The sequence below is a fragment of the Penicillium coprophilum genome (genome assembly GCF_028826855.1).
Source record: "Penicillium coprophilum strain IBT 35676 chromosome Unknown utg000002l_segment0_segment1, whole genome shotgun sequence".
NCBI classification, from domain to species: domain Eukaryota; kingdom Fungi; phylum Ascomycota; class Eurotiomycetes; order Eurotiales; family Aspergillaceae; genus Penicillium; species Penicillium coprophilum.
The window spans coordinates 882,074-905,978 of record NW_026622722.1 but is presented as its reverse complement, the minus strand read 5'-3'; the positions used below and the strand labels follow the sequence as shown (position 1 = coordinate 905,978).

General features: G+C 49.2%; 11 protein-coding genes across 11 annotated transcripts; 8 read left to right on the top strand and 3 right to left on the bottom strand.

Moving 5' to 3' along the window:
• Nucleotides 1-271: 271 nt before the first annotated feature.
• Nucleotides 272-2,988, top strand: N7500_002394 (uncharacterized protein; the record flags this gene model as incomplete). The annotated part of the gene is made up of 6 exons (XM_056673540.1): nt 272-375; nt 539-604; nt 664-1,037; nt 1,097-1,859; nt 1,916-2,463; nt 2,528-2,988. The coding sequence occupies 6 exons, from the start codon at nt 272-274 to the stop codon at nt 2,986-2,988; spliced, it is 2,316 nt and encodes a 771-aa protein (XP_056534065.1).
• A 1,037-nt stretch (nt 2,989-4,025) lies between these two features.
• Nucleotides 4,026-5,563, top strand: N7500_002393 (uncharacterized protein; the record flags this gene model as incomplete). Its single annotated transcript, XM_056673539.1, has 3 exons — nt 4,026-4,668; nt 4,782-5,422; nt 5,480-5,563. 3 exons carry the CDS (start codon nt 4,026-4,028, stop codon nt 5,561-5,563), a joined length of 1,368 nt encoding a protein of 455 aa, XP_056534064.1.
• A 2,031-nt stretch (nt 5,564-7,594) lies between these two features.
• N7500_002392 (putative cytochrome P450) lies at nt 7,595-8,998 on the top strand (the record flags this gene model as incomplete). The annotated part of the gene is made up of 1 exon (XM_056673538.1): nt 7,595-8,998. The coding sequence occupies one exon, from the start codon at nt 7,595-7,597 to the stop codon at nt 8,996-8,998; it is 1,404 nt and encodes a 467-aa protein (XP_056534063.1).
• Nucleotides 8,999-9,238: 240 nt separating this feature from the next.
• Nucleotides 9,239-10,474, bottom strand: N7500_002391 (cation diffusion facilitator family transporter; the record flags this gene model as incomplete). The annotated part of the gene is made up of 2 exons (XM_056673537.1): nt 9,239-9,529; nt 9,590-10,474. The coding sequence occupies 2 exons, from the start codon at nt 10,472-10,474 to the stop codon at nt 9,239-9,241; spliced, it is 1,176 nt and encodes a 391-aa protein (XP_056534062.1).
• Nucleotides 10,475-12,134: 1,660 nt separating this feature from the next.
• On the top strand, nt 12,135-13,775 carry N7500_002390 (Major facilitator superfamily domain general substrate transporter; the record flags this gene model as incomplete). The annotated part of the gene is made up of 3 exons (XM_056673536.1): nt 12,135-12,291; nt 12,353-13,063; nt 13,123-13,775. The coding sequence occupies 3 exons, from the start codon at nt 12,135-12,137 to the stop codon at nt 13,773-13,775; spliced, it is 1,521 nt and encodes a 506-aa protein (XP_056534061.1).
• Nucleotides 13,776-14,303: 528 nt separating this feature from the next.
• Nucleotides 14,304-14,891, top strand: N7500_002389 (DUF4202 domain-containing protein; the record flags this gene model as incomplete). Its single annotated transcript, XM_056673535.1, has 1 exon — nt 14,304-14,891. One exon carries the CDS (start codon nt 14,304-14,306, stop codon nt 14,889-14,891), a length of 588 nt encoding a protein of 195 aa, XP_056534060.1.
• A 305-nt stretch (nt 14,892-15,196) lies between these two features.
• On the bottom strand, nt 15,197-16,240 carry N7500_002388 (VIT1/CCC1 transporter family protein; the record flags this gene model as incomplete). Its single annotated transcript, XM_056673534.1, has 3 exons — nt 15,197-15,710; nt 15,763-16,114; nt 16,177-16,240. 3 exons carry the CDS (start codon nt 16,238-16,240, stop codon nt 15,197-15,199), a joined length of 930 nt encoding a protein of 309 aa, XP_056534059.1.
• Nucleotides 16,241-17,499: 1,259 nt separating this feature from the next.
• N7500_002387 (putative G-patch domain protein (TFIP11)) lies at nt 17,500-19,821 on the bottom strand (the record flags this gene model as incomplete). The annotated part of the gene is made up of 1 exon (XM_056673533.1): nt 17,500-19,821. One exon carries the CDS (start codon nt 19,819-19,821, stop codon nt 17,500-17,502), a length of 2,322 nt encoding a protein of 773 aa, XP_056534058.1.
• A 303-nt stretch (nt 19,822-20,124) lies between these two features.
• On the top strand, nt 20,125-21,026 carry sod2 (superoxide dismutase sodB; the record flags this gene model as incomplete). The annotated part of the gene is given in 5 exon segments (XM_056673532.1): nt 20,125-20,248; nt 20,349-20,602; nt 20,617-20,754; nt 20,820-20,887; nt 20,939-21,026. 5 exon segments carry the CDS (start codon nt 20,125-20,127, stop codon nt 21,024-21,026), a joined length of 672 nt encoding a protein of 223 aa, XP_056534057.1.
• A 268-nt stretch (nt 21,027-21,294) lies between these two features.
• Nucleotides 21,295-22,743, top strand: N7500_002385 (uncharacterized protein; the record flags this gene model as incomplete). The annotated part of the gene is made up of 1 exon (XM_056673531.1): nt 21,295-22,743. The coding sequence occupies one exon, from the start codon at nt 21,295-21,297 to the stop codon at nt 22,741-22,743; it is 1,449 nt and encodes a 482-aa protein (XP_056534056.1).
• A 506-nt stretch (nt 22,744-23,249) lies between these two features.
• On the top strand, nt 23,250-23,850 carry N7500_002384 (uncharacterized protein; the record flags this gene model as incomplete). Its single annotated transcript, XM_056673530.1, has 4 exons — nt 23,250-23,374; nt 23,427-23,499; nt 23,566-23,676; nt 23,728-23,850. The coding sequence occupies 4 exons, from the start codon at nt 23,250-23,252 to the stop codon at nt 23,848-23,850; spliced, it is 432 nt and encodes a 143-aa protein (XP_056534055.1).
• Between the last annotated feature and the right edge of the window lie 55 nt (nt 23,851-23,905).

The following is a 23,905-nucleotide window of genomic DNA, read 5'->3' as shown; positions in this document are numbered from 1 at the left end:
GTCCTTTTTTTCAGCTGCGCCAGTGCATATCCACACGCCCAACCCTTTTCCAACGCGGAGACCCAAAGTCTGTCGATCCAGATCTGGACCGAGGCCTGGTGGTCCCATTTCTCCATTTCTACTTTACACAAATTCCTTTGAATTTCTCAACCTTGTCAAGGCTCTTGAGAGCCTCATCATGTCGACTTCTCAAATCATTGTACCTTGACTATAAAAATCGATGATGTGATACGACCCTTTCTTGACCTTCCTCCGTATACCCTTTTTGACCATGATCTCGAGTCCGGACTCTTCCACAGGGCTGAAGTCGCCGGAATTACACTCCCTAGAGCCACCGGACGGTCGCATCGCTCACACATTGACTGCCTGTACAAGGTGTAGACAGGTATGATGCGACTATCGGTCCCTCTCCACCTCCCCCCATCCCCGCCATCTCGGACCGTTTGCCCCTCTGTACCTTGGCACTGCCCTTGTTTCTTTGCCTCTTTCTTTTCCCTATTCGTGGCGCTATCTCCGGCTGACCCACATTTCCGTGTAGCGAAAGTCCAGATGCGATCCCGGAATTCCACGATGTGCACCCTGCGAACGAAGCAATGCCAAATGCGTGTATTATGACTCGGCCCGAGACTCAACTATACCTCGAACCTATATCGTATCGCTCAGAGAGAAAGCCCGGGCGTTAGAAAGAGAGCTTGCCAAAGCTGAGAAGGAGATCAAACATGCTGCCGATGCTGAGCTGATGGTACGGGGGGCCGGGCGCATCCGGTTTAAGGAGAATGATGAAGCACGATACCTGGGTGCCTCGAGTGGTATTGCCATGACTCGTTTGGTCATGGAGATGGCAAAGCAAAACACCGATTCTAAGAGCATCAAGGATGTGGTCCCCGAATTCACCGCACAAGAGATCAAAGACGCATTTGCCGAAGAGGACTCAAAGCCGACATCCAAAGTCTATCCCATGATAAGCTCGATCCCACAGCCCAACCTACCACCAAAGGCCCTGACCTATAAATTAATTGATCTCTTTGTGGCTAAAGGTACGGCGATGACTTTGCTCGGATCCTTCTCTTGTAGTTCGTGTGACTGATTGATATAGCACAAGCACTACTTCCGATCCTACACGAGCCCACATTTCGACAAGAGGTAGAGGAGGTCTTCAATGGCTCTACGGATCCCTGCAAAAATTTCCAATTGCGGATGGTCATCGCCATCAGCATGCAGAAAATGAGTACCGAATATGCTGGCCTCGCTGATAGTTATTATCTTGCGGCCTTGCCCTACCTCGAACCTACGCTGAAGCGATTGGATTTAGGGGCTCTACAGTGCCTCGTGCTCATTGCCTCATACTCAATGGTAACGCCTACTCGTACGGCTGCGTACTGGGTCGTGGGGACGGCTGCCAAACTTTGTCAGGACTTGGGATTGACCGAAGAAGCCACCGTCACAAAATCACGGTGTGGGAAACCATTGAATCCCCTGGAGATTGATATGCGTCGGAGGTTATTCTGGATCGTCTCATCAATGGAGTTCGGTCTTTCTCATAGTCTAGGCCGATGCAGCAGCTACTGTGTCAGCCATGACCATATCAATGTGAAATTCTTTGAACTAGTGGACGACCGGTACATCACCGCTGAGGGGATCACCCCTGGAGCGAAACCCGTTTTAGCAAAGTGTATTGCAGTTCACTTTTTCAAAATGCGACTACTTCAATTGGAGCCTAGGAGGATGCTCTACTCGAACAGACGAGAGAGTCCGCTTGATGATCAAGATCCATGGTTCTCTCAAATGTTGGCTAAAATCGACCATTGGATGGCCACTACTCCTAAGAACGACGATGGCAGTGGGCTCAATGTGAAATGGTTTGTCGGTATTCTCATTTGCCGGAATGCGGCTTTGCTGACGATTACTTCCACAGGTTTCAAGGAAGACGGAACACTATGATAGTTCTCATGTACCGTCCCTCGCCGCAAATCCCCGAACCAACCGTTGGTGCCGCCAAAATCTGTTACGAGGCGGCCATTTCCAATATCGCTATGCATAAAGAACAGATGATCACCGGATCTGTCGATCTCACATGGGTGTTTGTACAAGCTCTGTTCATGGCTCTAAATACTGTTCTCTGGACCCTCTCCTATCCCGAAATTCGAAAGGAGCACACCATCGAGGAAGTCCAAGGGCATCTGGACACGGCCTTTGAAGTCATCGTATTTTCCGCCGAACGTTGGCCTGGAGTTCAATCCGCCTTCCTTCTTTACAGGCGCCTTGTTGCTGCGTGCTTGAAAGCGTACAGGACAGAAGAATCATTTGTTGTTCACTCTCCTTCTAACCATCCTACGCCAACCTCCTCACAAGGGGTCACGAGCCCTCCAGCGATGTCCAGCCCGTCAACCAGTACGACCGCTTCATATTGTTCCAACAACTACCGTGGTGGCAACTTACCAGTTGGTGATACCGCCTCGATCGGTACTTATTCCAGGGGGACATTCGGCCGATCCTGCATTCAATGAAGAATCGACCCCACCTGCAGTAGCCCCTGGACCGTCAAAAGAATCAGCAATGCCATCGGTTTCCTCCGCATTTGGCATGCACCCGCCACTTACAGCTCAGAGTGCGGCGCCACAATACACTCCAGAAGCCTACGTTGGGCCGACGCTCTACCACGATGTATCGATCGACCCGAACACCCCTTACAACACAATACCTTCAGTTGTTCCCGGCCTGCAAGGCTGGGACCCTAACTTCTCACTTGCCTCAACGACAGCGGGTTATTTGGCATACACCGATGCGACCGTCGATCCCATGAATTGGTCCAACTCCATTGGAGATCAGTACTCTCAGTACTTCCATGAGCCATTTCCAGTACCTTCATGGCGTGAGCGCACCCTCAGCCAACAAGAACAAATCGAGCTTCTGGCTTCCCTTGAACACAATATACCCGATGTATCTGCCCAACTTGTTAATGAGTATAATGCTTACTATCAGTCCTGATATTCTGATGCAGTCGATCTCATTCCGTCTGCGGAGATCATTTTGTATTGGAGAGCTCTGGCGCTTAGTTGGGAGTTATTATTTGATTCCCGGTATATCATTGCTATTTCTGTTTTGGACTAGCTCGTTTCCTGACTTCCATAAAATATGTATTCTTCTGATGGTCATGTTACCAACTGGGCTGGCGGTCGCTCATGCCGAGAAAAGCGTCTTAGGCCACCTGACTTTGTCTTTCGCGGCGCATAATCTTGCAATAGTCAGAGATACCATGTTCAATTCTTTCATGTTGAATTTGATACCTGATTCATGGCTTTGGTGGGTTGGGAGAATAATAAATGCAGGTAAGACATTGGTTTCGCCACCCATCATCTGAAGTGTGCGGTAGAATCTGATTCACATATCCTACATAGTAATGTAACATGTATTTGAGAAAGTGTTGAGGATTTAGTCCCGGCAAATATAGCTAAAAGTGCTTTTGAATAAAGTTCTGCTTTTCGGCGACTTGTACGGAGTAGTTCTCGCCACTCGCTAAGGAGATGGCTCTTTGGAGTTGGCAATTGATTGATATACTTCTATTCCTGCATTGTGTTCAGAATGGGTGAAAAAAAAAAGCAAGAGAACGATAATGAATAGATGAATAGATGAATAGATGAATGCATGTATCATACATAAATCAATAGAATGTACAATGCATGTGCCAAATAGAGCACATCGGGCCAAGGCCTGTCACGTGAATGGATCAATTCGCCGTCATCCTCGCCGGCTTTGACCACAAGGATTGTCTCCATCATCACTCTCCTTCACCACAGCCACTCATCAGCCACCCAATTTGCACCACTTGTAGGGAATCATTCTAGTCCCTTGGAATGCAGATGATCTAGTCCGCCCGTTGAATGACCCGTTCGCCTGCTTGAGCGACCGTCGATCGTGACCGGGAAAACCCCCTCTCCAGGCACTGGTATCACACTTTGCGATTCGGATCCAGAGCCGCTCTGGTCAATACCGTCTCTGCATGCTGAACTTTTCCTTGGACTCTCATGTCTGATCGCACTCATCCCACATCCTTTCAAGCCAGACCTCCTTCACCTTCCTCGCCTGCCGGATCTCTCAAAGAGAATCATCAGTTACCCATCTCTTCGGACCACATTCCCCAGACCCCGACATCCCCTCCGTTGATGTCGGTAAGCGAACAAAGTCATGCCGCCAACTTCATATCCTCGCATACATCACCGAATCAGGCGACGGTCCAACCTCCAAACATCTCCTCCCCTCCATCCTCTGCGCCGATGTCTACCCAAGCTTCTCAGCAGCCCACAATGAGCACAACCAACTCGTTCCCCACCCCTGCCAGCAGCGTGAGTGGTCATCCTGCAAATGCGACTTCGGTGGATGAGGTGGATCAGGGGAGAAAATCTTTCAACATGGGGATAGAGGACTCGGCAGAAAACCCGGGAGCAAGTCCCGCTCAGCAACCAACACAACACAGAGCGACCAACCATGATCGGCAGTCTTTGCAAACAGACAGCACTAACAATTTTGCCACCGGGCAGGGTCAGCACTCGACAGACCCCGATGTCATGGATGTAGATACAGAGCCGACTCGCCGGGCGGATACCCTCAGTCTCAGTCTGGATTCTCTTCAGAAAGAGCTAACCTCGGCTTTTCATCTTTGCAAGAGCTGTAAGATTCCCCAAAATGCATCATGGCGTCTGCTATGTGTAGCTACATGAATGTACTGATATTGCACATTCTTGGAACTGAAGTTGTTAACACTGCTTTTTACTCCTTGACAGCTCCGATCGTTACTGGTCCAGACCCTTCAGTGGATCTCGTTTCTCTCTATGGGTTAGGTTCAATCGCGCACTCGGTAGCACGCATGGATCCCGTGACGGGAGAGAAAATCAACCGCCTCCGGAAATCATACGAAGGAAAGCTGAAAGGACTGGGACTTGCTGGACGAAACAAGCCCCTCAAGCAGGAGATCGGCGCGCCTGGCAGTCTGCGGTACATGACCCTATGGCCTGAAGAGGAATGGCAGAACCAGAAGGTACATGGCAAGGCCATCAAGACTTCAGACATGGATTCAGCGCTACAAAATCTTCAATCGCGAGCCATGCAGATGGAGCCAGGACCGATTCCTAATAACGATTTCTGGGAAGATATCTTGGGTCACGAAAAGCCGGTCAAGAACCCAGCGCCAGGCGAGGCTGGCAAGAAGGCTGCCCAAGCTCCAACCGCCGGTCGGCCCTCTATTCAATCCTATGCCGCATCTCCGCAATCACAGGAAGCAGAGCGACCACGGCCTAGCAGAGGTCGTAAGAGACATTACGATGACAACAGCTTTGCCGGCTACGGTGAAGGGTTTGTGGATGATGATGATGACCCCGGATTCTACTCGAACGGCGAGGGAACTGGGAAGAAGAAACGCAAGAAGGTATTACATTCTCACGGACCGTAACAAATATTGATAAGAATTAATGAAATTAACCAGGATCACGTCACGAAGGTGTCAACCCCCATGTCTGAAAGGAGCACTAGCTATGGGGTAGGCATGTTCGGCATCGGGGCTAGATGACGAAATGTGTTCTACGATCATTTCGAATCAACCAAAAGCTGTTTCTGCCTAAATTTTTTTTTCTTCGATGAAACACCAATTCTGCCCATATTAACCTAGGGGTGATGGGGTGATGGCTTGAGCCGAGTCTTACCACCGTGCAAGGCCCGGGAACTCGATGTCTACTGTGGCTCCCCTCCCCCTTCTCTCTCTTTTTTTTTTTTTTATTCTCAGTACATGTTGCATCACGGTGCTGGATATACCCGGCTTCATCAATCGGACGGCGTTTTGGGCGGGAAACAAAGCTATCCAAAGTGGATATGATCAATTGCTTTTATTTCGTAAGCTTTGTTTTCTCCCGTCTTATCTCTTTTTTTCCTCTTATATCTCGCGCACAGCTATTCGAGATTTCTACTGCTGTAATGGTTGGTTATTTTTGTTCTCTTTATGCTTCTTGTTTCCATGATTCTTCTAACCCCGGCCAAGATGGTCCGATGTGTTCATCAATGATTACAGGGAGTGTGCATGACACTTCCTTACATTTTTTTTATCTCATTCATATGAGTTTTTGGAGCCTTGGTCTTGGCAACGTGGAGATATCATTCCACGATGACGAGACAAGTATCAAAGAATTAGTCAATCGATTCAATAGATGACAAGATCCTTTGTTGTCATGTTGTAATGTAGAAGCTGCATATGGAATCTGTAGTCAGCTTGTAGTTGATGTGCCAGCCCAAATAACTTCTCGGGATATACCAAGTGGCCAGAAAAGCGCCCGGATATGAAAGAGTTCACGAACTCTATAGGTGAAGTCGAGTGGCCTGGAGTATTTCCATGTGCTAAACAAAGGCCGGGATGTCAACCGCGTTCTCGCCCTTGCAGGTAGAATATCCCGATCTACCACATCTTCGGCCACAAAATAAGCCGGTTGCCTCTCCAAGAACATGCCATTGGTGAGATCATAGCCCGCCAATCACACAGCACGTCCACTTTGAAGCCTGTCTCGGACTCGACCTGAAAGTTGGTGCTATTTCCCGATTGGCCGCATTTTCGGGTTCCTGACCGGACTTTGGGGTTTCTTGGGCTTTCTTCATACGGGGCTCTGTACTCAAGATATGCTATGTATGTATCAGCTACTCCGTGCTTACATGTGTGCTGTGATGGGTGCTTCAGGGTCCAAGCTTCCAACCCAGGTTTTCATGGGTAAAGGGGGTTCCTATTGCATTATACTCTCACTTGAAGTTCTTGCCTGACACTGTATCAAGGCATCAGCGCCTTTAAATCATCTGAAATATGCTCCAAGTCTGGATGACATGAATCACAAAATCTATCTGCAGAACAGCGTTCGCCAAATCAAGCTTCAGGATCCCAGGTGCGGGAATGTCACGGGGGCGCAACAGGTGATTAGTCGGTATAGATATGGTATTTATATATGTATGAATATATACAGAGTAATATATATATGTGTGTATATATATATATATATACACTCTTCCGTTTATACGAAGTATTTATAAATAAGTATTTCAACTCCGGGGAAAGAGCAAAAGCAAAGCATAGATTGTCAACAGTTGAAGAATGATAAGACAGCACCGGGCCCCAGGTGGATATCCCCTTTAGCAAAATGGATTCAATCCGATGTACTCCGTACTTCGTAGTTTACTACTCCTTACAGACCTTCCCAGTCACAAAAGCAAAGCTGACAAAAGTACTATCACCTATCACATATCACACATGTGGGTATGCAGTTCACATATGCGGGGTGTAGCTCTGTAGCTCTGCAGCTCAGCTGCACCCAACACGAGTCTCTGACAATGCGAGAACCCTGCTGATTCAATCTTGTCCAATTGGACATACGAGGAAGCTATTCACGCCCATCACAATGTCACCAAAGTTAACCATGCAGAGGGTTGATGATTGGTCATGTGGCACAGCTTGTGCAATAACTACATTCTTGGCTGCTTGTGACGAGTGCTCTCCCCTATTGATAAGTGAAAGAGGTTTGCCATTATATTGCAATACTCATGAACAACTTTCTGGGGTGCACACATTATGCCGTCACCTATTCCTCAGCCCCGGGGGCTTCCAATCCTCGGAAATGTCTTTGATGTGATCCCTGACAATACCTGGGCTTCTTTGAATAAGCTGGCAGCAGAACATGGCGGTGATGGTATCTTCAAACTCAAGATCCTTACCAAACAGCTCGTCTTCATTACGAATGCAGCGCTACTCGAGGAAATTTGTAATGAGAAGCGCTTCCGAAAATGTGTTACCGGTGCTATTGTTGAGATCCGCAGTCTTGCCCATGACAGCCTGTTTACTGCGTTTGATTACGAGAAAAGCTGGGGAATCGCACATCGGATCATGGCTTCTTCCGTTCTGCCTAACGCTGTCAAGGAAATGCATAGGGATATCCAACTGACAACAGACGACTTGATCTGGAAATGGACTTCAACCGACACCACCGGGCAGCGCGTGGATGTCACCAATGACTTGGATCGACTGAACCATGCCGCCAACATGAAATGCTTCTTCGGCCAGCATGTAGACTGTGTCCTTGGTGAAGAGCCGGCTGTTATCAAAGCTATGTCAGATACAACCTTTGAAGCCGTACGTCGGCCCACGCGGCCCAAGTTCATCAATCGGCTTTTGTACCAGAGTACATTTGACAAAGATATCAAGACTTGTCGCGACTATTGCGCTCAGGTAATTGCCAAGCGACGACGTGATAAGCCTATACAGCAGAGGGATTTGCTGCACGCCCTACTTCACGAAAAGGACCCAAAGACCGGAGAATCCCTTCTAGATAGCCGGGTCATCGACGAGATGATCAATGTTTTCATCGGCAGTGCCACGGCCCCGAATCTCATCGCCTTCACTCTATATTATCTCGCCAAAAGCCCAGCCGACGTCACCCGTGCTCGTCAGGAGATCGACACCCTCATCGGTCCCTCCGGCCAAATTGAACACTTCCATCTCTCGCAATTGCCCTACTGCGAAGCCATCCTCCGCGAATCGTTACGTCTCTGTGCCACAGCCCCGGGTTTCAACATTGAGCCTTTGCCCACAGATGGCCCAGTCCTTCTTGGTGGAGGAAAATACGAGATTTCCAAGGACCAGGTCATGGTCGCGATCCTGTCCGCTGTCAACCGCGATCCTGCGGTCTTTGAAGACCCCAATGCTTTCAAACCCGAGCGCATGCTTGGCGAGGCCTTTGACCGGCTTCCATCCGGTGTGAAGAAGGGATTCGGAAACGGCAAGCGTGAGTGTTACGGTAAGCAATATGCTTGGGAATGGTCCCTGTATGCACTCATTCGCATTCTTAAGGATGTGGACTTTGAGTTGGCCGATAAGGACTATACATTTGATATGGAAGGGAAGAATTTCAATGGCGCTTTTAGTGTCAGGCCATACGGGATGTTCGCAAGGACTAAGAAGAGAAACGTTGCCGTTTGATTTGGACAGGATGGTACATGTGTATGGGATTAAGGTCACGTTTTTGAGGATTGCGGGTTGTGTTGATACCAGGTTTTGCTTTTATCTCATACCAAATTGCCGTGCGACTGAGAAATTACTTTTGGTATTAATAAAGTCAACAATTATATCCATATATTTTTTACTGAATACTTGCCTCGTGGCCGCATGACTTTCCGAGAACATTGGAGACCAGCTAAATCATGATACAGCCGAGACTTCTCACACAGTAGCCGCGTCTGTCGGTTCCTTATTTTTAGACCATAATCGTTTCACCAGATCTCTGATGGAATGGTTCGCGCCACCAACATCATAGAGCGGCCTGTGTTCCTCGTTGACATCATGCATATAATCATAATCGACATGCACAAAGGCTCGCTCGACATCCGCGAGACCTTCCAGCTTACGCTGCAGCGCTTGGCTTACATCGTGAGATTCCCGAAGCTTAGTCTCAGGGTCCATGACGATATCAACCTCCACATAGAGCTGCTGCCCGGAATGATAAGCGCGACACTATGTAACGTCAGCCAAAATGCCAATAAGCAATCCACTCAATCCACATTCACAGCTTACCGTATCCACCTTTTGAATCCTCTGGTCATGAGTCAGTGTCACATAGATACACTTATTCACAAATTCACGCGGAGCACATTTGCCCACAAGCAACCACATATTCTCAAATGCAGTCGACGCCCACGAGAACAAGATAAGCAGCGCAATGCAGCACGCACCCACGGGATCAAGATACCAGACAAATCGATCGCCCACAATCGACATGATCAACCCAAATCCATTGACAGCCAGGTCATTGCGGTGATCAATGTAAAAGACATGAGCAGCCGGGTACCGGCGCAGGCCATAACAGTACAAGAACATGCAGAACTTGGAGAAGATAGCAACTCCAACGCAGATCAGCGGCACCATATCCAGCTGCTCTGAGTCGGTCTTGCCCGCTGCAAGCGACTTGGCTGACTCGATGATCAGCTCCACCGCGACGATGGTCATCAAGGCACAGAACATGATCACTCCCATTGTTTCGACGCGACGCCGTCCAACGGGGTACTTGTATGGCTTTGGGCGTGAGGACATGCGTGACGTGACTAGCATAACAATGGACGAGACGAGGTCCATGAAGGCGTCTGCGGCGGTGGCGAAAAGGGCCAGGGAGCCTGTGCTCACGGCTGCGTAGAGCTGAATCACGAAGAGGAAGAAGTTGACTGTGAAGCTGGCGCGTACGGCAAGCTTTACTTTGCCGCCGTTTTGGGCTTCGTCTTCGGCTTTGCGGCGTTCTTCCTCCCCAGCGGTGAGGAAGCCCTCGATCATTTCATTTTGTTCTTTGTAGAAGCCGGTGAGCTTTTCCTTGTCGTCATTGAAAGAGTATGTGACCCAGTTCTTTTTTGGTTGTGATATAGTTGTTTTGTATTGGTTGAGGTTCAGAGGGTCTTCCAGAAGTGTCATTTTGTATGAGACCAAAATCGGTCAAGGTAGGCCAAGATGGCTCACTGTAAAATTCTGATGGTGGTAAGGTAGGGCTGAAGATGAAGATCAGATAAGACAAAAAATCTTCCGATCTCTTGGGTTTAGGGGTAAGCTCATGCCAAGACGCCCGGTGTCTCGAACACCTCCAGCGCCTTGGCATAGTGGCAGTGCCTGCAGAGTTCCTCTTGGCTTCATGAATTTGACGAGTTAGAGAACGAGCTGTGAGGTTAGATTACTGGGGATTTTTCCGGACGACTAGAAGCCAGAGCTTCCAATCCTCTTGAGGAGTCGAGTGCTCATCTTGGTGATTTATATGGGTCCCATTCTTCCGAAAAGACAGGTTTCACTTTGTTCTGGACATGAAAGTAACAAATCAATGCTCTCTAGCGGGCCTGTGGTGCCTTGGAATCTTTGTGTGAACAGAAAATGGTTGTTGGCTTTGAGTGTTTATGTTGGGCATATTCTGTCGAGTAATATTGCTCCCAATATATATTCACAATCTTATACCCCATTCAAAACTAATTCACATAGTCGATAGTTGAATATGTATCTTTCAAGGCAAAAGGATTTGCATATCTCAAGCCTCTGCCTAGTTGCAAGCTTCCAAACTACCAAGGTACGTGAACTCACCAGGAACAAAGTACAAAAGCCCTAAACTGACCTCATTGAATTCCAGCTCGAAATCCATGCTTATGAATACCTTACATATTTATTGATTTTTACCAGATTATTTGACTAAACTTCAAACCTGTATGTGACACCCGGGACTTCCAAATCTGTCAGCCTTGATCGTCACATCTCTAGACAAGGTTTATTTTCCGAATCTTCATGTCTTAAGGGGGAGCCCATAAGTCACCGGCATAGACTGATGAGTTTTCCGATTGGTGCCAAAAGGCCGTCCGCGTCAGAACCCCGTTAATATCATTCCACGCGTTATAGCTTCCTGATTCAATGCTCTCCTTGATCAGAGTTTTTTTTTTTCAAATATCAAATGACGTAGGACGAAGGTAAGCCGAGCTTACCCACCGATTCATGAAAAAGGAAAGGAAAGCAAAGGAAATCCGGTTCGTGAGAACGTCTATGGAGGAGCTTTCCTTACAGCGTTTCCCCAGAGACAATGTCCCTGCCTAAGGGTGAGTCGATCTATCGCGAATCCAATAATCAAGGGAATCCAAACGGAGACTATAGCTACGAATCCCAAGCTGAACCTATGCAACTCAGGAAACGATCCCCGTGGCCAAAGGTGAGGGGAGGGAGCTATGAGAGCTACGAACATTCCTCAAATACCCGAGCTTCCCAAGGCCTTGGAGAGCTCACCTTCCAATGGCGATATTTGACCAGGCATGTTGACTAGCGTGTCACATCAAAGCTCTTGAATCAGCGCCAGATTAGAGAAATTGTCCGGTGATCGGATCATTTGACTTCCCTCCCTTCATTCCTACTCCTTAGCTACAGCTGTAACCTCGCACGACGAGCTCGGGTCCTGGATAAATGTGAGGAATGCTAGAGCGGATTGTCATTCGGAGGTTTTTTTTTACCAATTAATCTTTAGTGTTTAAATAAAAAGAGCTTGACAGCTCGAATTTCAAGATTCGGAACATTTCTCCACGAGATTCACTGTCTTCGTATCTCGCCAAACATGGCCTCCAAGGTCTTACAGAACAACACCAACAGCAGCTGGATGAAAGATCCAGGGCTGCGAAGACTCAACCTGGGGATCGGGTTTATGCTATCTGCATCGGCTACAGCAGGATATTGTGCTAGCATGATCAATGGCCTTCTGGTGCTTCCCGAATGTAGGCATCTATATACATCTATGCTCGATGGAACATAAGGCTAACCCTTCCAAAAACACAGTCTCTAGATTTTTGGGAGGTCTTGACACAAATGAGAGAGGCCTGATCATCGCAGCTGTTTCACTTGGATCCTTTTGCGCCTTCATCCCCGGATCTTACATCGCTGACAATTTGGGGCGGAGGATCTGCGTGCTCATCGGCGCCACGCTAGTGATCACCGCCTCAATTATTCAAGTCGCTACAAAAAACCCTTGGGTCTTTTTCGGTGCTCGTGTTCTAGCTGGAATGGGCGTTGGAGTCTCACAAACAGCCGCACCACTGCTCATTACTGAATCAACACATCCACGCCAGCGACAGGCCTTCACAGGTCTCTACAATGCACTTTGGTTCATCGGCTCCATTACATCGGCTGCTATTGGTTTTGCTGGACTCGCAATTTTAGGAAGTTGGTCATGGAAACTTCCCTGCTTAACACAGGTGTTTTATCCTGTCCTTCAATTGATAGGGCTTTGCTTTGTCCCTGAGAGCCCAAGATGGCTCGTCTCGCGGGGAAGAAAAGAGGAGGGAATGGCGATACTGGCAAGATACCACGCCAATGGAGATGAAACCGACGAACTTGTTCAAGATGAATTCTACCAGATTTGCAAGAGCATCAATGCGGAATCCGACAAGAGCTGCCGCCGCTGGAGCACTTTCTTCGCAACCAGGAGCAACATCCATCGCCTATCCATTTGTGTAATCCTTGGATTCATGCAAGAGTGGTCTGGAAATGGTATGCCAGAGTGAAAATGCCCCTTTCTTCTAATCTGATTTCTAACCAAGTTTCTACAGGCGTGGTTTCTTACTATCTAGCTCCGATTCTAGAATCAGTCGGTATATACAACGCATCTCACCAAGCAGCCATCAATATTAGCATGCAGGTGTGGAACCTGGGATTCGCGGTCGCCGGAGCAATGGCTGCAGATCGGTACGGACGACGAAAGCTCTGGCTAATCGCGACAATGTTGATGTTCATCTATCTCTCCGCGGCGACAGCTATGTCTGGTCTTTTCCAAGAAATGCATGTGCTAGAGGCTGGCATTGCGGTGGTTCCCATGCTTTTCCTGTTCTGCAGCGCTTACGATATGGCATATATGCCCTTGTTTATTGCATACCCAGCCGAGATCCTGCCCTTCCAACTTCGCGCCAAGGGCCTTGCTATCACACTGACAACCGATTCCATGGCTTGCTTTTTCAACCAGTTTATTAACCCGGTGGCTTTGGCGGCAATCCGCTGGAAGTACTTCACGGTGTACCTGGGCTGTCTTGTGATTTTCATGGGGACGATCTACTTCCTCTTCCCAGAGACTAAAGGCCTATCTCTGGAGGAGGTGGCACGAATCTTTGAAAAGGAGAAGACTTATGTGGTTGAGACGCACAACCCGGATGTTTCACAGGAGCTGCTCGTGATGCAGAAGAAGAGCAGCACCTCATCCTCATCCTGATTGTGATTGTAATTTTTGTTACTGCTGCGTGTTGTAATTACGACAGTGCTCGGTCCCGAAACAGTTTCCTCGCAGGCTAATCCCCGCAGGCCGGTTATTGATGTTATCTAGGGTGTGTTTCTTTGCTGTTCAAAGTTCATGTGGAATAGCAAATCCTATAGATAGATATGTAGAGATTACCCACCATTGTCTTGTGGTGTCAAATTCAAATTGGAAGTTCTTCATAGAACAGCTATGGTGGTGATAATTAGCCAAGGTCATTGAGATGTGAATTTTCATTTATCCACCTTTCCTGGGAGGTTGGAATGTATACATCGTCAGCCAATTAGGAACGTCTAGTTGCTATACGCACTAAACTATATCCGACCTAGCGCCTATTCTTATCCAAAGCCCGATATCAGCGTAGACACCGGGCTGCTCTCAAGTGCAAACAAGTCTAATTGATCGGCTCAAATCCCATCTTACCAAATTACACCGCTGAAAAAAAAATAATCTGACTATATTGCCTACATTATCCAACCCCACAAAATGACCAAATACGAAACAGCGCTCGAGCGCATCGACGCAGCGCATGCCGACGACCCCCGCCAGACCCAAACACCTACCGGCCCAATCCCATACGAACTGCACTATGCGCAAAAAATGACCAGCTACCTCTCAACGCTGAATCCATCCGCACCAGAGCTCTTGAAGCTCGCCATCCGTGCTCAACATTTGCGCCGTTGGGAAGTGCCGCGGGACAGTTACCCCACTACGAAGATCGGATACCACTCATGGCGCGCAGGACTGCAGAGACGACAGGCTGCGATAGTCGAGCAGATCTGTGTTGAGAGTGGCTATTCAGCTGAGGAGGCGGCGAGGGTTGGCGCACTGGTGCGTAAGGCCGATCTCAAGCAGGGAGATCCGGACACACAGACTCTAGAGGATGTTGCCTGTCTTGTCTTTTTGGATGATCAGTTTGATAAATTTGAGGCCGAGCTGGCGGACGAGGAGAAGATGGTTGATATTTTGAGGAAGACTTGGGGGAAGATGTCGGAACGGGGGAGAGAAGAGGCTTTGAAGATTCAGTTGTCGGATAAGGCGAAGAAGTTGGTTGGCATTGCGTTGAGTGGTTGATTTTCTTGTGTTAGGCTTAAAGGGCTTCTTTGTTTTGTATACCTATATACCCAACGTAACCAGTACTAATGCCTTTTGTATTCGAAATCATATAACTTCATCTCGTGAATGGGAAAATAAATTGTGTCTCGTCAAATGTGTATAATACAGCTTTTAGTAGCTCTCCAAAACGCCCGCTGGTATATCCATAACCCAAGTCAAACCAGAATGAGAAACAGTAGGAGTAGAGAGAAAGCAAAAACTCCGGCTGCTGCAATGCATAAACGCTCAATGCAACGTGAACATCATCAGTACCATCATCATCATCAGGTGTGAGTACTACCCATATCAATGAACTGAACCAGTCCAATTGCAGCACCAGCAGCAACACCTCCAACGCAGCACATCTGCACTCCGCCCCAAATTCCAGCCACTACATTGGCCCGGCCAGACCAGCCGCGCACAACACAGGTCTTGACATATCCGAACACAAGCAAGGTAATCGCCATAACACCAATACTCCAGTATAGCGCAACCATAACCTGTGAGACAATGAAGTAGGGAATAAGCGGAATAAACCCGCCAATAAAATAGCCCAGGGCGAGCGTGATGGCCGAAGTCCACGCCTGGTTACAGTCAGGCGCAATCTCTCGATGATGGAAAGCAAGCAGGAACTCAAGGAGACGGTCTTGGGATGCATGCAAGTCATGCGTGATATCCGCAACCGCCGAGTCTGAGAGCCCGTAGGGAGAAAAGGTCTCGCGCACCATGGCGCGAGTCTCTTGCGGGTCCGTTTGGATCAATTGTTGTGTTTCACGGACCGTTGTTTCATAGGATTCACTGGTGTTTGTGAGTAAATATGCTAATTGGTTGCCACATGTGGATAACTTACGCTTCACTCTTTGCGCCGACGTATCCACCAAGTCCCATGGAAATGGCTCCGGCTGCCAGCTCGGCGAGTCCACCGAGCACAACCACTTTTGTGTTTCCGAGTGCGGAAAGACCCGCGCTCAGGGCGAAAGGGACTGTCAGCCCGTCTGAGAGGCCGAGGATAGCATCCGAGACGATACGTGGGTTGATGCGCGCACGGGTGCTGCTGTTGCTGGTGGTTGTGGCTGTTGATTCGTCGGGGCTGCTACACCGTCCGAAGGTGTTGTAGGAGCGGCCACTTTGAGACTCGAGATCTGGTTCAGAGTCTCCATGCACGGTATCGTCGTCGTCAATGCGGGAGAGGAGGCGTTTGCCTGGAGTTGAATTCTCGTAAGTATCTGTGGGTATGTGATCTCGATCTCTTTGCTCTACGTACCTGAGTGGATTTTGTCTGATTCCTTTGTAGGGAAGAGCTTCTGCTTGATAAAGAGGAAGGCCATGATGCTGATCCAGAAAACCTGCTACCAAGATATGCTTTTGGATATCTTCACGGTACGATGTATAGCAGGAGTTCCACGCGATTACAAGATGGTGAGAGGTAAACGATGAGACGAAGGAGGCCAAACTGAGAAATAATTGCTATTCGATCCCACAGAAGAATTCGGAATGAGTGTCTCTTGGATATCAAAGACTATGACACGAATGAAGAAAAGAAAAGAAAAAAACCATCGGCCACGTCTCCCCCTTTTATCACAGTCCCACGGACTCTCACCAATCTCAGCGATTTACGCGCCATAGAAAAAAAAAACGGTAAAAGCCCACAGTTAATGCAGGTCAAACAGGAAATAATGGAGGTTTGTTCTCCAAGGAGGGGCCTAGGGCCAATGACAGGGCTCTCAAATGTCAGCTTTGACAATCGAATGAAGGCCCAGGAACCGCAATGCATCAGCTTTGTCCACTTTGGTGAGAAAATAGGCGGAAGTCACCTTCAAATCCAACAGATACGATTGGTGAAGATTGTTATGATGACCATTGTTGGTGATGTGATTGGCTGCCAAGAAAGACCCACAGTTTAGTGGATCTTTGTACCATGGTACATGTATGTAATGAAGATCGGTGGATCCACCAGCCCAATTTTGATTGGTCGGAGTTAATAAGGCTCGGAATGATCGCGGCTCTCTGATATTCACCTGGTTAGGTTGTAAACATGAAAGTACATACTCCTTATACACCATTGAACGACTCCTTTTTTGTTCCCGAGCATTCGGATTTCAGAAAACCTTAGAATTTGGTAAATCCGACAATTCACCGAGATAATGAATACCCCGAGACATTTCAAACCCCGGTCGGAGTTACGCCTTTGGGAAGTATACGGGTTATGATAAATCTACGCATCACAATCTGACAGCCTAATTCAACACCTTTACTCCGTACGGAGTATCCAGTCTCCGTGTTAAGACTGCCCGGCCTTGTGTGTGACCTAGGCTACACCAAAAACAAAGCGTAGCCGATCTCTGGTCTTACTGTGTTGACATCATGTAAGACATCGGGCGATAATATCTAGGAAGTTCAGTCCTACTGGAGCGGGTAGTTGCATCGGAGACGGCCAAATAAGTAGATGCCCTCAATTAAATACCCAGGTGTGCTCTGCGTCATGTACTATAAAGTATCGTAAAAGTTGGACATCTTGAATAGGTACATTTTTGTTCATTTTCAATGCCAATTCACTTAATACACAGTAACAACCCCCGATCATTATTTATCGGCCCTCCGCACGTTCTACCAGCTGGTCCTCCAATCCCATTGGCTCCCAGATCTCCTTTGCCTTCTTATTTTGCACCCACACCACATCTCCTTGAACGAAGACCACGACCCCACCCTTGCCCGTGGCACTGGCTGTGATACGGAACAGGGGCTGGCCATTTTGCGGATGAGCCTCGCGCAAGGGTAGCATAATGAGTCCCTGCTCCATACACCAGCCCTCCAGGATATCCTTGAAGGCAACTTCTTCCACGACCGGTGCCTTAACCCGGGGTTCGGGCGTAGCCACAGTGGCAGCTGCTGCAGCTGCCGCCACCTTATCTTCCCGGGTAGGGAGGGTCCGTGTCGTAGTGGGACGTGGGAGTTCGGCAGCGGCACGGTCGCCCAGCTGTAACGCAAGGTCCATGGTTTGCAAGCCCTTGTTCCATTCGTCATCGACGATGGCAAGCTCGTTAACCTCCGCCGGGATCTGAGTGCCCCACCAAGAGAACCAGGCTCCGACCTCCTCGTAGTTAGGGTCATTGGTAAGCCATATGTAGAGAATCTCGTGCCACTTGGGGAAGAAATCAGAAACTAGTAACAGCCCCATGACATTAGGCTGGAAGAATGACTTCCAGCATAGAACATCTTTGAGCGCTGTGAGATCTTGATCCTGCGGATTTATGGTGAAGTCCTCGCGAAGATGGCGCGCAAGACGTGGTAGCAGGTGGTTGCGTAAGCATACATCAAATTCGGACCCTAGAGCATCCCGCCAGATCTCAACGCGATCGATCAGACCCTTGCGCAGACTGCATGTGTCGAGGACCGAGCGGAACTTTCTCTTCGCATCAGACATGAGACCAGTGGGTTGTTTTGGGTTGGTGTGTCGTTCATCCAAGTATTGAAGCCAAGTAAAGAGCCACCAGGGGAACTTTCCATCTTCTTCAGAGCCGACGTGCCGTCGGCTAGTTCGAGGTTTCCAATTTTTGAGGGCTAGGCTCAGCTTGGGAACGACCAATTGGTCGAGAACGTTCGCATACACAAATGGCGGTACAATCGCCTTCCAGGCCACGACCAGCGCGGTTGCCTTGGATGGGTCGTAGACATCCCAATCATTCAGGAGTGCTGAGCGCACTCGTGGGAGCCAGAGGGTATAGATCATCGTTTCGTAGGGTGAAGTGGATGCCCGTTTGCGGGGCTCTTCTAGCTTGTTCGTGTGAGACAGAAGTGGCTGAAGACGGGTGAGATTGGACACGAGGAACGTGGGATCTTGAAGAGGTTCCCATTCGTCCATGGCCTGGCGGAATAATGGATGTAAAGCTGCCACTGCGGTCTCTGGGAGTCGGTGCTCATCAATAGAATCTCGATATTTGATTTGAATATCTTCAAGCTTGCTCGTCATCTCATCAAATTTGGTCGTGATGCTTTCGTCATTTTCAAAGATGTCTAGTTCCTCCACTGCGGCGATTAGGCCGGTGAGATGATCGATCCGGGATTGATATGCATCCAATTCATCCACGACCTGAGCTTCTTCAAGGTCGATGAAAACCCTTCTCTCTTTCAATCCCTTCCATTCATCTGCAAACGCTTCCAGATCATTACGGGCCCGCTGGGCAATCTTCAACGCTTCTCCTTCCTCTTGGCTGACGAAGTGTTGTGTTGACATCAGGCCAGCAGTCGAGGTGAGAACGCGCTGTTCTTTTCCAGTGGCATCGACAAGTGACTTGAGCACATTTGGAACTTCCAGCCCTTCCATATCATCCTCAATTTCGCGCGCAGTGCGGAATTTGGGTTTAGTACGCTGGATCGGTGTACCTGTGCCGCTCCGACTCGGTGTCTTGTGCTGCTCCTTCTTCTTTCGCCGCCGCTGCCGTTCGTCCTCGGAGCTGTCTTCTAGAATCTCGCCCTTTTGTGCAGCTACCCGTCGCTCTTCCTCGCGGGTCTTTTTCGATTTCTCGCTCACTGCGCCCAAGCCTGCACCCTGGGGACGCGCCTGTACTTCAATCGGGTTGATGATACCCTGGCCAGTAGTTCCGAGGCCTTGTCCTTCCCTGTAACCCATCTTTGCCATCATGCGCGCGGCAAAACTGTTGGCTCCTCCTCCTGCACCACCTCCAGCCATGCCTTTCCCACCTCTTGACGATCCTCCACCTCGAGCGTTGGCCATGGTGTTCCGGATATTACTAGCTCCACTACCTAATCCACCCATAGTAGGAGGTGTCACGGAGCGAGAGGCGGCTCTAGCGAATCCTCGAAAGCCAGTGGTTGGGCGCGTGTTTTCTTCGTCGGAGCTCATATCGGCGACTTTGCGCTTCTGGCCAGAAAAGGAAGGCGACTCCATTCTTTCAGGGGTTCATTGGCAGGTTGTGGCCAAATGGACTGTTCCCTCTGTTTACAACAAAAGAGTAAAAGTATGAAGTAGTGTCATGGTAGAATGAGTCGCAGTCGAGAGCTCGTGAAATTCACGTGGGGATACGGAGCGGAACAACCTAGTCCGAACCGACGAAAACAAGATGACGTTAGAGTCGGTTACTTCATAGGTAGCTCCGCCTCAACTTTTTCTTTTTGAATTGACTTGTCTCTTACAATTGACGCCCCCTTTATTCTTTTCACCGTATATTCACCTCCAACACATATTTTCACAATGGCTGCTCTCCTTAACAACTCGGCCCGCGTTGCCCTTCGCTCGGGTGCTTCGGCTACCTCCAAGGCCGGAGCTGCGGGCTTGACCTTTGCCCGCGGCAAAGCCACCCTTCCCGACCTTTCCTGTAAGTTGAGTGTATCAGTACCTGTCAGAGCTCTAGATGAGCTGTAACTATCTTGTCTATCCATTTAGATTAAATTTTTTATACTAATGTCTAAAACAAGACGATTATGGCGCCCTTGAGCCCTCCATTTCCGGCAAGATCATGGAGCTTCACCACAAGAACCACCACAACACCTATGTGACCAGCTACAACAACGCCATGGAGCAGCTGCAGGAGGCTCAAGCCAAAGGCAACATCGCTGCTCAGATCGCTCTCAAGCCTGCTATCAACTTCCACGGTGGTGGCCACCTCAACCACTCCCTCTTCTGGGAGAACCTCGCCCCCAAGAGTGCCGGTGGCGGTGAGCCCCCTCCGGTGCTCTTTCCAAGGCCATTGACACTACCTACGGTAGCTTCGGCGAGTTCCAGTCCAAGATGAATGCTGCTCTTGCCGGCATCCAGGGCAGTGGCTGGGCTTGGCTCGTGAAGGACAAGCAGACTGGACAGATCGGCATCCGCACCTATGCCGTAAGTTCTGACTGGCAAATACTCGCTTGTGATGTGAACTGGCCCAGATACTAACCCCTCACCAGAACCAGGACCCTGTCGTCGGCCAATTCGAGCCTCTGCTCGGTATTGACGCTTGGGAGCACGCTTACTAGTAAGAAATCCTGTTTCGATGATTCGCTGCCTATGCTAATTATGTCTCTAGCCTCCAATACCAGAACCGCAAGGTTGAGTACTTCTCCGCCATCTGGGATGTCATCAACTGGAAGACTGTTGAGAAGCGTTTTGCTTAAATAACTCAGTCTGAGATAGATACTGCTATGATGTCTTGCGCTTGATTACCCCTGTATTGTAGCATGTATTTTCAATATTATCGATTATTTGGTGATGTAAAATCCTCCATTTCAGCTGTTTCCTGTTCCTGTCAAATGTCGACCAAATGCGGTAGACCGGGCCGGGCGGACCGCGTAATGCTGAAGATCACCGCAAGCATCCGAAACAAAAGACCCTGATAATTCAACTCCATCTGGGCCTCGAACACTTGCATTCATTAACAACTCAATGATGTCGGCAGAAAGTCCTGGCCAGAAGCATGGCTTCAAGTCATTCTTGTCTAATGCATTGCGTCCCAAGAAATCTCGCCAAACCCTCCGCAAGGGCAGATCGACCACAGACCTGCGGCTGGCCGCACGCCCCAGTGTCGAAGAAGCCCCTCCGGTGCCAGAGCTGGCTCCATTGCACGCCCATAGACTCAAATACAAGGAATTGCATGCGCAAGTGGACTCACAATTGGGCGAGCGAAGAGATTATACAGAAATTATCCACACGATAGGCGCACTCGACGTCAACGAGATAAGTCCTCCGAACTACGACCACAATGACACTCGACCCCCAGGCGAGGGTGAGATAGCAAGTCTCCCACCAAAGCTATGGGCAGAAATAGCAGAATACCTGAATCCTGCCGAAGCAGCAAGCCTAGCATTCGCCAGTATCACATTATACCGAAGACTAGACGGCGCAAGATACTTCAGGGCTCTAGGCCACCCAGACAACCATACCCAAAAAATAAACTTCCTCTCCGGCCTGGACATCTCCCTCCCACACCATCTTCTGTGCATTCCCTGCGAAAAATACCACAGGCGCACACAAGAAGGAAAAGAACGAATCCGCCCAACCCACGTCCTTAACCCGCTCTTCAACTGCCCAAACTCAACAAACGCCCTGAAGCCCCCGCCCCGCCACCGTATAACCCACGGCCGCAACCTCCCCTTCACATTCGTGCAATTAGTCATGCGCGCCCATCGCTTCGGCCCTCAGTACGGACTGGCCCCAGAATCGCTCGGCCGACGCTGGCAGCGCGACGATTGGTCGCACTCATCGCGCTTCCACATCAACGCAGGCCGGCTCCTTATGCGCGTCACCAGTCAAACCTTCGCAGACCCGGGTCTCACGCCGTCTGCGCAGCGCATGCTCCTATACTCGCGCGAAGACTACTGGCCATACTTTAGCGCGTGCGCGCATTGGCGAGACGGCGAGCTGATGCCGGCGTGCAAGTGCGCGTTGGATCATATTCCACGGCCGCGGAGTACTGATGGGTTGCAGGGGCTTGAGCACCGTGTGAAGGACCGGATTGCGGGGCAGGTGTTTGATCCGAATGCGCTGACGACGCTGTGTGGGTTTTGTCGGCCGATGCGGAGGTGTCCCGAGTGTCCCACTGAGTATTTGATTGAAGTCAAGCTGAGTGAAAACCTGGTAGATCGCAGGTTCAAGCAATGTATTGTTGTTACGCGCTGGACTGATCTTGGTGATGGCACTACGCCTGGTGGAATTGAGTGGGGGGCTATTAATGGGCAGAGGGATGATTACGATTCTTTCGTTCACTATGCCAAACGTGGGATTGCAAGTATATTTGAGGCAGCTTTTACGGCGGATACGCTACCTGGGCAGCGGGTTATTTCGCTGAATCCGAAGAAAAAGAAGCTTGGGGAGGCAGGACATGAGTGGTATTAAGCTTCTGAAGGGGATCTAATAGAAAGATCATTTTTTACATGATTTCCCGGTCGTTATCCTGCTTTGACTGGTTTATGTCATGTTTGGGCGTTTTGGAAAGTGAACAAGACCGGGGTTGGGAACAAAATGGACTGGAAGACTTGGAGCTTGGAGTTACTTGAATTTGACATTGATCTTACATTTGATATTGAAACCTTTGCTTTCGCCTTAAGTGGTCTGTCTAGAACCAGTATATCATAAGCATCGATATCAACTATCGAGGTCAAGTCTATACTTCATATTTGGGGTTGTGATGACTCTAGGCTTCCTCTTCCGTCTCAAGAAGTGCTTCATTCACACTCGTCTTGACTATCAAGTCACATTGTTCTCGTCTCTTTTGCCCCAACTCGGCAATGAATAGCATCACACATCCAATAACACCCCTGCTATTGCACTTCCTCTCCTGATCTACCTCTATCGCTACATCAACCCAGCCTAATTAACCCATACCAGAATTATCCATCGCGATGTCCACTTCCCAAAGCCCCAGTGCTGGGGACATGCCGGGCACTATCACCTACATGAGCACTGATCCCACGCCCCAGGGCAGCTACTGGAGGGCAAATAATATCTACCAGCCTCAGATTTGGGCGTAAGTTTCCACGTCATCTCACCACCTATCCTATCTAACAAATTCATACCAGAGAGCCGAGAAAACGACTCTGTGACTGCTCAAACCATAACGAGCAACAGTGGCCCATCCAATTTGCCGAGCTCGTGCGTATTCTAAATCGATGACCTTCCCTGATGTCGAGGCTAACACACATTCTGCATCGTTTCTAGATCATCGCCCCCTGCGCATTCAGATGTCCGTTTTGTAATGAGTTCAACAAGGCCGGAAAGACAAGACTCATGGCCTCGAATCTCCGCCGGCACATCAACAAGACGCATATTGTAAGATTTTTGAGATCCCCGATTGATTGAATCCTTACTCATATCTACTAGGAGGGGAACCCTGCGCGCTTTGGTACTCTTGTCGTCGCGGCTGGAGTGATCGGGAGTCGGGGAATGATACCTCGTTCCGCGCAAGTTGACACCAGGGCTCGAGACTCTTCACATTCTATGTGATCCATCTCCACAGTAATGGGAAGTACCACTTGGGCCCGCCACAGCCTCAGCTGTA